The sequence below is a fragment of the Sus scrofa genome, chromosome 5, assembly GCF_054392235.1.
Source record: "Sus scrofa isolate SSC_HxYL_T2T_F1_AM1 chromosome 5, Sscrofa_HxYL_maternal_Yorkshire_Landrace_v2.0, whole genome shotgun sequence".
Classification (NCBI taxonomy): domain Eukaryota; kingdom Metazoa; phylum Chordata; class Mammalia; order Artiodactyla; family Suidae; genus Sus; species Sus scrofa.
The window spans coordinates 55,407,529-55,422,626 of NC_139387.1; the positions used below are offsets into that span (position 1 = coordinate 55,407,529).

Sequence of the window (15,098 nt, forward strand, 5' to 3'; positions counted from 1 at the left end):
ATATAATGTTTTATTTTTCTTTTACAGCAAGCAAGTACTTTAGCAGACGTGGATAGCGGAAATATGGAAAAAGTCATTCGAGATGAAAATGTTACTCTATATGTATGGGCAAACCTCAAGAAGAATCCAAGGTATTCCCATGGGTGATGCTGTGGGTCTGGAGACATTAGGGTTGCATTGAAACGACCAGGCGTTACAGCATGGCATACTTTTAAAACCCTTGTTATGGTGTTCCCTGGTGGCTCAGCAGGTTAAGGATCCATTGTTGTCACTGCTGTGGCTTGGGTCACTGCTCTGGCAGGGGTTTTATCCCTGGCCCAGGAACTTCCGCATGCCATGGGTGTGGCCAAAAAAAAACAAAACAAAAAACCTCATGTTAGGAGGTCAGCCAACTAGGCTTTGACTCATAGAACTGCTATCTATCTTAGGCAAGTTACTTAGCCTTGTTATGCTTCATTTTATGAACAGTAAAATGATGATTATAACGCTTAATAGGATTGGGCTGAGGATTAAAAGTTAATACATGTAAAAATCATAATGTGGTGTCTATTACAAATACACACTAAACATCTATATAAACTAAAACCTCTTCTTTTCACCCACTTAACCTTCCTCCCCACCCAAGAGTAGAAGTGGTAGGTAGGTGCTTTCAACATGGTAATCTGAAGCTTTAACAAAATTTCTTTGTGAATTTTTTTCAAAAATAATACTTTCAAAAATAAAACTTAAATATTTATTATTTTTTAGATATTTAAATGACGTTTCCCCAATTATTTTCAACAAAGTAATACCATTCTAAGAAGTGGTAGAGATAATGATAAATTCATGATCACTTGGTTGCTGCTTTAATCTCAAACACTTCAAATTAATTCAGCATGGCAGTGAGTTTTAGGGAAAAATGACTAGAATAAAAGTTCTCATCTTAGCTCTGAAAAGATTAGTCATATGACAATGAGAAAATTTGGAGGATTTTATTTTCGATATCTAGTAAAAGGAAGGAACAAAATACTTTCCAAGTTCTGTTTGCTACAGAACACTCAGTGGTTTAAATCTGATCAGAGTCAGCATATTAATATAACCTCTTCCATTGTAAAATATGTTCCATAGAGAAAAGTGAAGAAAATTAATCTATAATTTTAAGAGTATGAAAGGAAAATGAATGAATAGCTCTGTATTTTTTTTAATTTTTATGGCCACAGGTGTGGCATATGGAAGTTCCCAGGCTAGGGGTCAAGGGGGAGCTACAGCTGCCAGCCTATGCCACAGCCACACAATGTGGGATCTGAGCCCTGTCTGTGACCACCACCACAGCTCACAGCAATACCAGATTCTTAACCCACTGAGTGAGGCCAGGGATCAAACCTATGTCCTCATGGATCCTAGTCGGGTTTGTTACCACTGAGCCATGATAGGAACTCCTGAATAGCTCTGTATTAACCACCCAGGTTTAAGAAGAGAATTACGTGGTATCTTTTACTAAGGTAAAGAATTAGTGGAGGCAGAACAAGTTTTGTTTTACTGTGATAGTCATGGTGGGGGGGTGGTTGGAATGATGAGTTTGGTGTTGGGCTTGTTGAACTTAAAGGACCTATGAGACATCAAAGTACAACTGTCTAAAGGCATTGAGAGAAATCTGAGTTGACATATTTAGAAGAGTCATTAGCATACTCAATAGTTCTTAACATTTGGGGAGTCATAGACTCTTATGAACTTTAAGTTCTTACATATGCTCACACATATGTCAGAGCATTTTTGGACCTTTTAAAATTCGTTCGGGGATGCCTTGTCCCCTAGGAAACATACAACTCAGATTAAAAACTCTTGATGATGTAAAGAATAGTTGAAGCCATGGAAATAATAACATCCAGGAGAGTATGTAGAGGGAGAAGAAAAGAGGGCCTAGAATGGACAGCTGAGTAATATCAACGTTTAAGGGATGGTTGGGAAGGAGGCCATACAAGGAAACAAAGAGCTGCCAGGGGAGGAGGAGACAAGCATGGAGTCATGGATCCCAAGATGATTTTGAGAAAGATAATATCAGCAACTGGGTCCAAATGCTGCAAAGAAAGTAAGTATGGGTCGGGACGCAAAACTGTGGCCAAACTGGAGTGAATCTGATTTGAGCCCTAGCCTGGGAACCTCTGTATGCTACGGGTGTGGCCCTAAACAATCAAACAAACAAAACTGAAGTGGAGAAAAACACTGCTTAGGTATAATTCACAACAGACCTAGAATTTCCTCGAGCCTCAACCTTTTTGTTAAATTAACAGGTACAAAAGTGTCACATTCTCTGAGACACAAGTTGGCTTTGAAATCCCAAGGATATTAGCAACATCTGACATTGCTCTACGACTCCTCCACACTCATTATGATCATGTCACACCCCTGGGCCCTGCTCCAGCAGCATCGCAAGAACCCACTTCCACGGTGACTCATTTAGTCAAAGATGAAGCCAAGGGTATAGAAGCAGCAGTCAGCAAAGTTCTCCAAGAAGAGAGTAAACAACAAGAAAATGAGTCTAACTCAGTTCATGAGGAAGAAACAAAAGTTGAGGAACCAGGGGACCCTGAAGAACAAAAGGTAGGATACATTAAATGTACTTTTTTTTCTTCATGTAACAAATTTTATTAGATTTCCTTGAAGTGTTCTCAAGATTTTTTCCTGAACAACTAGAAACTGAAAGCCACTTCTTGCCAGTGGCTCAGTTTTGAATGTGTAGTTTTTTCTTTTCTGTTTTCTGTTCATGGTTGAGCCTGTTACTTCAATACCCTAAAGTTGAGCACAGGGAACTACACATTTTTATTTTAGGTTAACACCCCAAAAAGCTTTGAAACAATTTCCTTTTTGTGTATTTATTATATTTCAAACTCACAGTAAATACTTTCACAAACTGAAGGATTATTTTACATTACTCTTACTCAGCTTTTGTGAGAAAGAATTTTATGAAGTAAAAGTTGATTTTTTTTCAACCACTGCACTCCTGTCTTAAAACTTGACATCTTCAGATATAATAATATATTACTTGAGCAATTTAATAATCATATTATATTAGTTTCTGTTCTTTTTTTTTCTATTTCCAGATTTTCAATCTACTTACTTATTAGGACGGAATAAATTGTCTCTTTGTAATTAGTAATATGTTCTCAGAACTGAGCAGCTGTTTTGTTTGGCCATAGACAATTTGCCTTTTAGGAAGAACCAGGTTTTCCTACAAGTGCTTAAGATATGAAGTGTATCAATTTTCGGTTTATTTTCTTTAACCAAGTTAAGGGTTAAGAATTAAATTGAATACAATTTTGAAAATCAGAATAAGTATTATTAGATATTCTAAGAAGATATTTAATTAAAAATTCCATTTGATTACACCAGAATCAAAAATTATAATGATTGTGTATATCCATTCTTTTTTTTCCCCATGTAGGTTATTACAAACTATTGTATAGATTTCTCTGAGCTATAACGTAGGTTCTTGTTAATAACCTATTTTATATAGTAGTGTGTATATGTTATTCCCATCCTAAAAAAAAAAAAAAAAGAATGAGTATATGTGTGTGTGTATATATAACCAGTTAACTTTGCTGAACACCTGAAACTCATGCAACATTGCAAGTCAACTATATTCCAATAAATTTTTTTAAATTAATGATTCTATAGCAATATAAAAAGTGGGTAATGTGTGGTGGTCAGTACAAAAATAGTATTTAAAATATGATTACAACTATGTAAAAATTAAAATGGCATGGGGGAGGAGTGGCCAGAAACCTGTACATAGCTGATATTTTAGAGAGGTGGGAAATAAGGAATTTGTTCTTTTAAAATTGGTCACTTTTTAAATAAATGTTTTTTGAGCAATCTGGTAGCTTTTAAAATATAAAATTTCCTTTTACCTCCTAGGTAGCATAGTAGCTTTACTAGAGTTCAACGGTATTTCTGGGTTTCTTTCCTTTCCTGGACATATGGGAAGATTGCAATCCTTGCCCCCTTGAAATTAGGTGTGACCATGAGACTTGCTTTAGCTAATAAGGTGTGAGTGGAAGTGACACACCGATTTCTAAGGTGAGGGGGGATAAAGAATGAGTAAGTGGGATATCACATTATTTAAATGTACTGTAAAAAAACAAAATGAAGACACAAACTTACCATAAAATTTGGTAGGATTTGTGATTAAAAGTTCATGAAAATAAAGAACAAATAAAAAGGTATCAGAATTGTTGTTTGAAAAGAGTATCTGAAAATGGTCTTGATCTGGTAAAAATATTAGCTGGCTCCTCTTCTTCGAGTTCCTTTTTTTTTTTTTTTTTTTTTTTTTTTTTGTCTTTTGTCTTTTTGTTGTTGTTGTTGCTATTTCTTGGGCCCCTCCCGCGGCATATGGAGGTTCCCAGGCTGGGGGTTGAATCAGAGCTGTAGCCACCGGCCTACACCAGAGCCACAGCAATGCGGGATCCGAGCCGCGTCTGCAGCCTACACCACAGCTCACGGCAACGCCGGATCGTCAACCCACTGAGCAAGGGCAGGGACCGAACCCGCAACCTCATGGTTCCCAGTCGGATTCGTTAACCACTGCGCCATGACGGGAACTCCTTCTTCGAGTTCCTTGATCATATTTTATGAAAAACCCATCAACTGTTTACCCAAGAATTTTGCATTATTAATTTTAAAATTATGAAATAATAATTAGAAGGCATATAGTTTGAAATATTGAATTTATTTTTTATTTTTATTTTTCAATTTTTTTTGCTTTTTGGGCCCACACCCATGGCATATAGAGGTTCCCAGGTTAGGGGTCAAATCGGAGCTATGGCTGCTGGCCTACACCACAGCCCCAGCAACGCCAGATCCGACCCACCTCTGTGACCTACACCACAGCTCATGGCAACTCTGGATCCTCAACCCACTGAGAAAGGCCAGGGATCAAACCCACAACCTCATGGTTCCTACTCAGATTGGTTTCCGCTGCGCCACAATAGGAACTCCTGAAATACTGAATTTAGATGGCTAAAGCAATTCTTCTTTATGCATATATATTTCAGTTAAAGCAGGCTCATGCAGTGATGATTTAGTACAGTTCTGTATATAGAACCATTTAAAAATATTAAAAGTATAAGCTTATGAATTCACTGTAATAGTGCAGTTATATATATTTTTCAAGGCCTGGTCATCTATTGGAGTAAGAAGTCATTTCCTTTACCCTCATCCAATGAGCTCAGACTAAGTTTTCCTCAGTTTGAATGGCCCTTACCGAAATGTTTAACTATATCTTTTTTTTCTATTATTCTTTAATGCTTTATTGAACCATTCCTATTTATAATGATGACTAAAGGTAGAGCAATGATGATGATAATGCCACAAATGTCACAAAAGCACATCAAGAAAAAGGATTCTACTCTATGGTGATGTGTGTTTATGGAATATTGAGGTTGTTTTCAAGTAAATAGTCTAGGTAACCCAGAGTAAAAATCAGAAGACAATTAGTAATATGGCAGAAATAGTTTCACCGTATGAAACTTCCACAGCCTGGGAAGCTTGACCAAGAGTTGTGTGAGTGGGAGATGGAGGAAGCTGTGAGGTGGAACTTGTTATCAGGGGATTGAAAAAGAGGAAATTGCCCAGAAGAAGAAACTGACATTGATTTAGTTGGCATCCCTGTTTCCAGAAACCGGTCCTCTCATCACACCAAACAAGCATGTGTGTAACTGCTTATGCTTATGCACGTGAACTCTATTACCCTTTTAAAACTCTGAAAAGTTAATATAAGGAATGCTGAAGTATGTATGATTTCCACAGAAGCAGAAGCATCCCATAGCAGTTTTAAGTGGACTGAGGCAGGTGGGACAAGCATCTCCTGTGCTGAAGGAGGCTTGTCGGGGGCCGGGGGAGAGCAGTAACTGCATAGGAATCTCCCAACTCGGAACGTCTTGCCATGTGAAGCTGGTGAGGAAAGGAGAGCTCCCGGGTCAAAACAAGAGTCAGCTGGGCCCACACTAGCCACTAATTCTGAACAGTATAGAACACCTTTCTCTAAGTGCGAGTGGCCTGCAGGGGGCAAAAATTTATAAAGAGAGCAACTCAAAAGAGGGGGACAAGATAATTTGATGGAATTTATGGAGGAAAAAAGTAAAATAACTGATGGAAAGAAGTAGGAGATCCAGAAGCTAAATAAAAAAAAGAAGTTCTAGAACTCAGGAAGGGAAAGGATGAGTTTAAGATAATAATTGGCACTGAAATGGCTAGCTAAGATTCGAAATAAATTTCCATTCATACTTCAATCTATAGACTAAGAAAAAACAGATCAAAGGTTTAAATATAAAAAACTAATCAAAACTCATAAAATAATAAAAGTATTTTAAGAGAAGGTAGGGAAGTTATTTTATCACTTTTATAAAGTCTTTCTTATCAGTTCATCAAAATCAAAACCATACACTGAGTTCCCATGATGGTTCAGTGGTAACAAACCCAATGAGGATCCATGAGGATGCAGGTTCATTCTCTGGCCTGGTTCAGTGGGTTAATGATCCATTGTTGCCATGAGCTGTGGTATATGGAGCATACGTGGCTTGTATCCTGTGTGGCTGTGGCTGTGGCTGTGGCTTAGGCTGGCAAATGCAGCTCCAATTTGACCCCTGGCCTAACTTCCACATGCTGCAGGTGTGGCCCTCAAAAGACAGAAAAAATATATACATGAGAAAAGGAGAATATAGATTCAAATATAGCCATATAAACCTCATTATAAAAAAAAAAAGGCGAGGAGTTCCCATTGTGGCTCAGCAAGTTAAGAACCTACATGAGGATACAGGTTTGATCCCTGGCCTCCCCAAGTGGGTTAAGAATCCTTCATTGTCGCAAGCTGAGGCATAGGTCACAGATCAGATTTGGTGTGGCTGTGGCATAGGCCTGCAGCTGCAGCTCCAATTGGACCCCTAGCCTGGGAACTTCCATATGCCACAAGTGCAGCCCTAAAAAGAAAAAAAAAGTTGAAAAATGATATATTGAGAAGAATATTTAAACATATAAAACAAACGGTTAGTATCCTCATGTGAAGAACTCATACAAATTGGTAAGAAGACAATTTCCAAATATAAAATTAGGAAAAGAACTTGAGTAAACAGATGAGAAGAGAAACACAACTAGCCAATAAAAATACGAAAAGATAACTATAATCAATCAAATTAGAACCAACATTGTATCAGTTCTCATCAGACTGAGTGTGAGGGCTTTGCAGATATTTTTACGTACTGTTGTTAGAAGTGTAAAATTTGTACTCAAGGGAAATTTGGCACCGTGTAAATATACCTATTAGTGATTTTAATTTTAGTGATTTATTATTATGAAATAATAGGACAAGTAAATAAAAATGAATGTGCTGCAGTATTCATTGAAGTTTTATAGTAGCAAATATAGTTCACAGATTAAGTTAATTGTATAATATTCAGTCAAGTAGTAGCCACTCAGAATAATGATATAGGTTTTATATACTTTTTTTTTTTTTTGTCTTTTTACCATTTCTTGGGCCGCTCTCGCGGCATATGGAGGTTCCCAGGCTGGGGGTCCAATCGGAGCTGTAGCCACTGGCCTACACCAGAGCCACGGCAACTTGGGATCCGAGCCGCGTCTGCGACCTACACCACAGCTCACGGCAACGCCAGATCGTTAACCCGCTGAGCAAGGGCAGGGATCGAACCCGCAACCTTCTGGTTCCTAGTCAGATTTGTTAACCACTGCGCCACGACGGGAACTCCAGGTTTTATATACTTTTTTAATTAAAAATCTTTTTCTTGAGATATTCTTGATATATGGCATTATTATTAGTTTCAGGTGTACAACACAATGATCTGGCATTTCTATATGCTGTGAAATAATTTCCATCATAAGTCTAGTTAACACCACACATAGCTACAATTCTTTTCTTGTGATGAGAACTTTTAAGATCTCTTTCACCAACCCTCAAATGGGAAATACAGTATTATTAACTATAGTCACCATGTTGTACGTTTCATCTCAAGGGTTTATTTATTTATAACCAGAAGTCTGTACTTTTTGGCCACCTTCACCCATTTTGCCCATACTCATCTTTGACCTCTGGCAACAACCAATCTGTTCTTTGTATCTGAGTTCATTTTTTTCTAGATTACACATAAAAGCAAAATGATGTGGTATTTGTCTTTCTCTGTCTGACTTATTTCATTTAGCATGACGCCTTCAGGGTCCATCCCTGTTGTCACCAATAGCAGGATTTCCTTATTTTTAATGCTGGGTTTTTTTCCATTGTGTGTATATATCGCATATTCTTTATCTGTTCATCCATTGATGAACTCTTAACATTGTTTCTAGGTCTTGCCTATTGTGAACAGTGCTGCAGTGAACATGGTGCATTTTGAGTTGGTGTTTTTGTTTCCTTCAGTTAAATACTCAAAAGTGGAATTTCTAGATCATACAGTAGTTTTATTTTTCATTTCCATAATGTTTTCCATAGTGGTTGCACCAGTTTGCATTCCCATCAACAGTGCAAATGGATTCCTTTTTCTCCACATTCTTGCCAGCACTTCTTTTTTTTTTTTTTTTAACAGCACTTATTTCTTACCTTTTTGATAATAACTGTTCTAACAGGTGATATTTTACTGTGGTTTGATTGGCATTTCCCTGATGACTAGTGATGCTGAGCACCGTTTCATGTGCCTTTGGCCATCCATATGTCTTCTTTTGAAAAATGTCTATTCAGACCCTTTGCCCATTTTTTTTCTCTTGGAATGCTATAGTTTTTTTTTTTTTTGTTTTTGAGTGGTGTGAGTTCTTTATGTATTTTGGATATTAACCCCTTGTCAGATATTTGATTTGCAAATATTTTCCACATTTGGTAGGTTGCCTTTTCATTTTGTTAGTTGTTTCTTTTGCCGTGCATAAGCTTTGAGTTGGATGTAGTCCCACTTGTTTTTATTTTTGGTGTCAAATTCCAAAACATCGCCAAGATTGATGTCAAGGAGTTCACCTACTATGTTTTCCTTTAGCAGTTTTATAGTTTCATCTTATATGTTCAAGTCTCTAATCCAGTTTGAGTTAATTTTTGTGTATGGTATAAGATAATGGTCTCTTACCACATTCATTTACAGCTACCACACAACTTTCAACATATTTGGAAATAGCAATCCCCTTATGGGCAGGAACTGAAATTACTGGCTTCCATCATAAAACAAAAGCCCACTTTCTACTGCAAGGAACTCCAATCTCTCTTATCCCTCTGTTAGTAATTATTGAAACTATTAGTTTATTTATCCAACCAATACCCCTAGCCTTATGACGAATAGCTGGCCACCTGTTAATTTACTTAATGAGTAGGACAACCCTGACCGTAATAACCATTAGTCCTACCCACAGCCTTCATTGCATTTGTTATTCTTACTCTACTATCATTGAATTTGCAGTAGCCCTTATTCAAGCTTACTTATGCATCCTGCTAGTAAGCCTCTACTTACGTGATAACACCAAACCCATGCATTCCGTACAGTAAACCCAACCCCAGCCCCTGACCTCTTCTAGGAGCCCTCTCAGCCCTTCTCAGAGCATCTGGTTAGTCATGTGATTCCATTTAATCTCAACATTTTTATTTTGCTTGGCTTAACCATCATCTTAACAATATGTCAATGATGACAAGATATCATCCCAAACAGCACTTCTCTTTTTTATTTTTTATTTTTTATTTTCCCACTGTACAGCAAGGGGGTCAGGTTATCCTTACATGTATACATTACAATTACATTTTTCCCCCAGCCTTTCTTCTATTGCAACGTGAGTATCTAGACAAAGTTCTCAATGCTATTCAGCAGGATCTCCTTGTAAATCTATTCTAAATTGTGTCTGATAAGCCCAAGCTCCCGATCCCTCCCACTCCCTCTCCCTCCCATCAGGCAGCCACAAGTCTCTTCTCCAAGTCCATGATTTTCTTTTCTGTGGAGATGTTCATTTGTGCTAGATATTAGATTCCAGTTATAAGTGATATCATATGGTATTTGTCTTTGTCTTTCTGGCTCATTTCACTCAGTATGAGATTCTCTAGTTCCATCCATGTTGCTGCAAATGGCATTATGTCATTCTTTTTTATGGCTGAGTAGTATTCCATTGTGTATATATACCACATCTTCCGAATCCAATCATCTGTCGATGGACATTTGGGTTGTTTCCATGTCCTGGCTATTGTGAATAGTGCTGCAATGAACATGCGGGTGCATGTGTCTCTTTTAAGTAGAGTTTTGTCCGGATAGATGCCCAAGAGTGGGATTGCGGGGTCATATGGAAGTTCTATGTATAGATTTCTAAGGTATCTCCAAACTGTTCTCCATAGTGGCTGTACCAGTTGACATTCCCACCAACAGTGCAGGAGGGTTCCCTTTTCTCCATAGCCCCTCCAGCACTTGTTATTTGTGGATTTATTAATGATGGCCATTCTGACTGGTGTGAGGTGGTATCTCATGGTAGTTTTGATTTGCATTTCTCTTATAATCAACGATGTTGAGCATTTTTTCATGTGTTTGTTGGCCATCTGTATATCTTCTTTGGAGAAATGTCTATTCAGGTCTTTTGCCCATTTTTCCATTGATTGATTGGCTTTTTTGCCAAACAGCACTTTTCAAGGCCGTCATACACCAGTCGTTCAAAAAGGACTCTGATATGGAAAAATCCTATTTGTTATTTCAGAGTTTCTCTTTTTTACTGGCTTTTTTTTTTTTTAATCATCACTCAAGTCTTGCCCCAACACCTGAACGCAGCAGTTACTGACCACTGACAGGCATTTGCCACCTAAATCCATTAGAAGTACCACTTCTCAGCACCTCTCTCTTTCCGACCCCTGGGGTATCTGTTACCTGAACTCACCACAGCTTGGCAGCAGGAAATTTTAAGCATATACCTCAAGCCTTTTTTATTATAATATCTCTAGGATTTTACACAACCACAAGCCTCGGAATATTACAAAACACCTTTTATAATCTCAGATAGAGTATATGGGTTAGCATTCTTCATGGCCACAGGCTTCCATGGTCTACACGTGATCACTGGCTCTACTTGCCTAATTTCGCTTTACCTCTAACCATCATTGTGGTTTTGAAGCTGGCACTTCATAGATGTAGTTTGGCTTCTCCTATATGTCTCCATTTATTGATAAGCCTTTTATTCTTTTAGTATTAATTAGTGCAATAGACTTAGAATTAATTACTCTCACTGCAATCTGAAAAAGAATAGTAAGCTTATTCACAAGTGCTATTCACAAATATATGCCTAGCTTCATCCCTTGTATTTATCAATTCTGACTTAAACACAGAAAAATCAAGTCCTTACAAATTGTGGATATGACACTATAGGATCAGCATGTTTGCCTTTTTCTATAAAATTTTTCATAGAGGCCATTATGTTTATTCTCTTTAATCTAGAAATTACCCTCCTTTTGTCCCTACCCAGAGCATCCTAAACACCCTAAGAACAGTACTCATTATAGCATTAATCCTAATTTCACCTACCATAAATTTACCCTAAAAGTGAACCAAAAGGGTTTAGAGTGCACCAAATATGATGATTAGTTTGAATTAAAAAAGTTATTTTGGGAGTTCCCGTCGTGGCGCAGTGGTTAACGAATCCGACTAGGAACCATGAGGTTGCGGGTTCGATCCCTGCCCTTGCTCAGTGGGTCAAGGTTCCGGCGTTGCCGTGGGCTGTGGTGTAGGTCGCAGACTCGGCTCGGATCCTGCGTTGCTGTGGCTCTGGCGTAGGCTGGCAGCTACAGCTCCGATTCGACCCCTAGCCTGGGAACCTCCATATGCCGCAGGAGCGGCCCAAGAAATGGCAAAAAGACCAAAAAAAAAAAAAAAAAGTTATTTTGACTCATTAAATTGTGATTGAATTCATAATTATCAAGTTCCTCTAGTATACATAAATACTATTCTAGCATTTACAGTTTCCCTAATGGGCTACTAATATATCAATCCCACTTCATATATTTCCTGCTATGGCTGGAAAGGAATAATATTATCATTATCATATGGCAATCCTCATAAGTCTAAACACCCATCTCACTCTAATTAGCATAATACCAATCATTTTACCAGTTTTCAGAGCCTGCAAATCTGCACTGCTAGTAATAGTATCAAACAGCTATAGCATTCATTATAAACAAAATCTCTGCCTACTCCAATTTTAAAAATTATTATTCCACCATTATATTAATACCACTAACTTGGTTATTAAAAATGGTGCAATTTGAATTTAACCACAGCTTTCAATATGCTAATTTATTAGCTTATTCTTTTTTAATCAATGTAATGATAACACCCTTAACTTCTCATTAATCTTCTCTGACCCTCTATCGGCACTTTTACTAACTCTAACAAGGTGACTCTTATCACTAGTATTCTGGTCAGCCAGTTCCTTCTATCTAAAGAATCACTAGCTCAAAACCCCTCTCTATATCACTATACTAGTTATGCTACAGATACTCCTAATTGTAACTTTCACTGCCACGGATTCTATTCTACATCTTATTGGGAATAATACTAGTTCCAACATTAATTTCTATTTCTCGCTGAGGAAACCGAACAGAACTGTGCAATGGAGGGATTTACTTTTTATTTTTCACACTGGTAAGAGCTCTTCCACTTCTAGTCGCTCTAGTGTATATCCAAAGTATTATAGGGGCACTAAGCTTTTTAAATTTAATAAAGATTTTAACTTTTTTAATTTAATAAAGTATTATAGGTTCACCAAACTTTTAAAATTTAATTTAATAATCCAATACTGAGCTCAAACCATATCTAACTCTTGATCAAATATTTTCATGTTGATTAGCATGCATACTGGCTTTCATAGTAAAAATGCTCCTTCCCAGGTTACACCTCTGACTGCCAGAGGGGCATGTGGAATCCCCATTGCTGGATCTGTAGTTCTTGCAGCCGTACTACTCAAACATGCTAGTTGTAGATACTACGAGTCATAATAATCCTAAACCCTTGAACTATGCAATGTGTCCATTCCTTATAACTATCCTTATGAAGAGTAACCTGCACCAGACAGACTTAAAATCACTCATCGCATACTCGTCCGTCAGCCACATGGCACTTATCAGCACAGCTGTCCTCATCTAAACACCTTGCCCATGACCTCCCATCATTTATACTATTTTGCTGGGCAAAATGTTCAACATTTTTTCATGTGCTTGTGGACCATTCATGTATCTTATCTGGGGGAGAGTCTACTCAAGTCCTTTTGTTCATTTAAAAAATTGGCTTGTCTTTTGTTAATAAATTTTAAAAGTTCTTGGGGAGTTCCCGTCGTGGCATAGTGGTCAACGAATCCGACTAGGAAGCATGAGGTTGCGGGTTCGGTCCCTGCCCTTGCTCAGTGGGTTAACGATCCGGCGTTGCCGTGAGCTGTGGTGTAGGTTGCAGACGCGGCTCGGATCCCGAGCTGCTGTGGCTCTGGCGTAGGCCAGCGGCTACAGCTCCGATAAGACCCCTAGCCTGGGAACCTCCATATGCCGCGGGAGTGGCCCAAAGAAATAGCAAAAAGACAAAAAAAAAAAAAAAGTTAAAAAAAAATTGTAAAAGTTCTTGATAAATTCTAGATAGCAGACTCTTATCTTTTCTTCCATTCTTGGACTGTCTTTCCACTTTCTGGATAGCATCTTTTGATGCACAAAAATTTTTGATTTTGAGGAAATCCAATTTATCCATTTTTTTCTCTCATGGACTATGCCTTGGTGTCAGATCTAAGAAACCATTGCTAAATCCAAGTTCATGAAGATTCATTCCCATGTTTTCTTCTAGAGTTGATGCAGCCATCCCTTAGTATCCATGGAAGTTCGAGGACCACCCTGTGGAAACCAAAATCCACAGATGGTCAAGTCCCTCATATAAAATGGCATAGTATTTGCGTGTATCCTATGCACATATTCCCGTGTACTTTAAATCATCTCTAGATTACTTATAATACTTAATACAATGAAGCACTATATAGATGATTGTAAATACAATGTAAATGTTATGTAAATAGTCACCAGCAAGACAAATTCAAGTTTTTCACTTTGGAAACTTCTAGAATTTGAGAGGGGATATTCTTGATTCACAGTGGGTTGAATTTGTGGGTGCAGAACCCACAGATACAGGGGTTTGACTAAGCCTGTTATCTATTTTGAGTTAATTTGTGTAAATTGTGTAAGAGTCCAATTTTATTTCTCTGCACATAAGTAGCCAGTTGCCTAGCACCATCTGTTGAAAGGAGCGTTCTTTCCCCAATTTAATATTGTTTACCCTTGTCAAAAATCAGTTGACTATATATGGATGTGTTTGTTTCTTCGTTCTCCATTCAATTCCAATGACCTTTATGTATATCTTTATGCCAGTTTCACAATGTTTTTTTTTATATAATTATGTTTATTTTTTTCATTATAGCTGGTTTACAGTGTTCTGTCAACTTTCTACTGTACAGCATGGTGATCCAGTTACACATACACCTATAGATTCTTTTTTCTCACATTATCATGCTCCATCATAAGTGACTGGACCATGTCAAATGTTTTGCTTACTGTTATTTTGTACTAAGATGTGAAATTGGGAAGAGTGAGCCTCCAACTTGGATTTTCTTTTTCAAAATTGTTTTGGCTCCTTGGAGTCCCTTGAAATTTCATATGAATGTTTGGATATGCTTTTGTGTTTCCTCCCAGAAGCCTTTGAGAATTTTCATAGGAATCACAGTGAATCTGTAGATCACATTATGTACTATTGCCATTTTAACAATATCAAGTCTTTCCATCACCGCAGGACATCCTCATGTTATTTAGGTTTCCTTTCACTTCTTTCAGCTGTGTTTTATGATTTTAAGTGTATGAGTCTTATACCTTGATTAAATCTATCCTAAGTATTTTATTTGTTGACATTATTTAAAATGGAACCATCTTCTTAAATTCCTTTTGAGATTATTCATTGCTAGTATATACGAATAAATAGATTTTTGTGTATTGATAATTTTGTCCTCTACCTTTGCTGAATTAGTTGATCACCTCAAATAATTTTTGTTGATTCTTTGGGAAGATATGTATATAAAAGATACTGCCATCTGTGTCT

The 15,098-nt window shown here is 37.5% G+C and overlaps 1 protein-coding gene across 38 annotated transcripts in view; it reads left to right on the forward strand.

The window, feature by feature from the left end:
- DNAI7 (dynein axonemal intermediate chain 7) overlaps positions 1–15,098 on the forward strand; it is a 93,190-nt gene that overhangs the window by 34,109 nt on the left and 43,983 nt on the right. For all 38 annotated transcript variants that reach the window (XR_014803704.1, XR_014803708.1, XR_014803701.1 and 35 more), the window contains 2 exons: positions 28–131; positions 2,271–2,580. Coding sequence is in view for 16 of the 38 variants with exons in the window: in XM_084956536.1 (XP_084812662.1) it covers positions 28–131; positions 2,271–2,580 (414 nt within the window). In the remaining 22 variants the exon portion in view is untranslated. The remainder of the gene's footprint in view (positions 1–27; positions 132–2,270; positions 2,581–15,098) is intronic.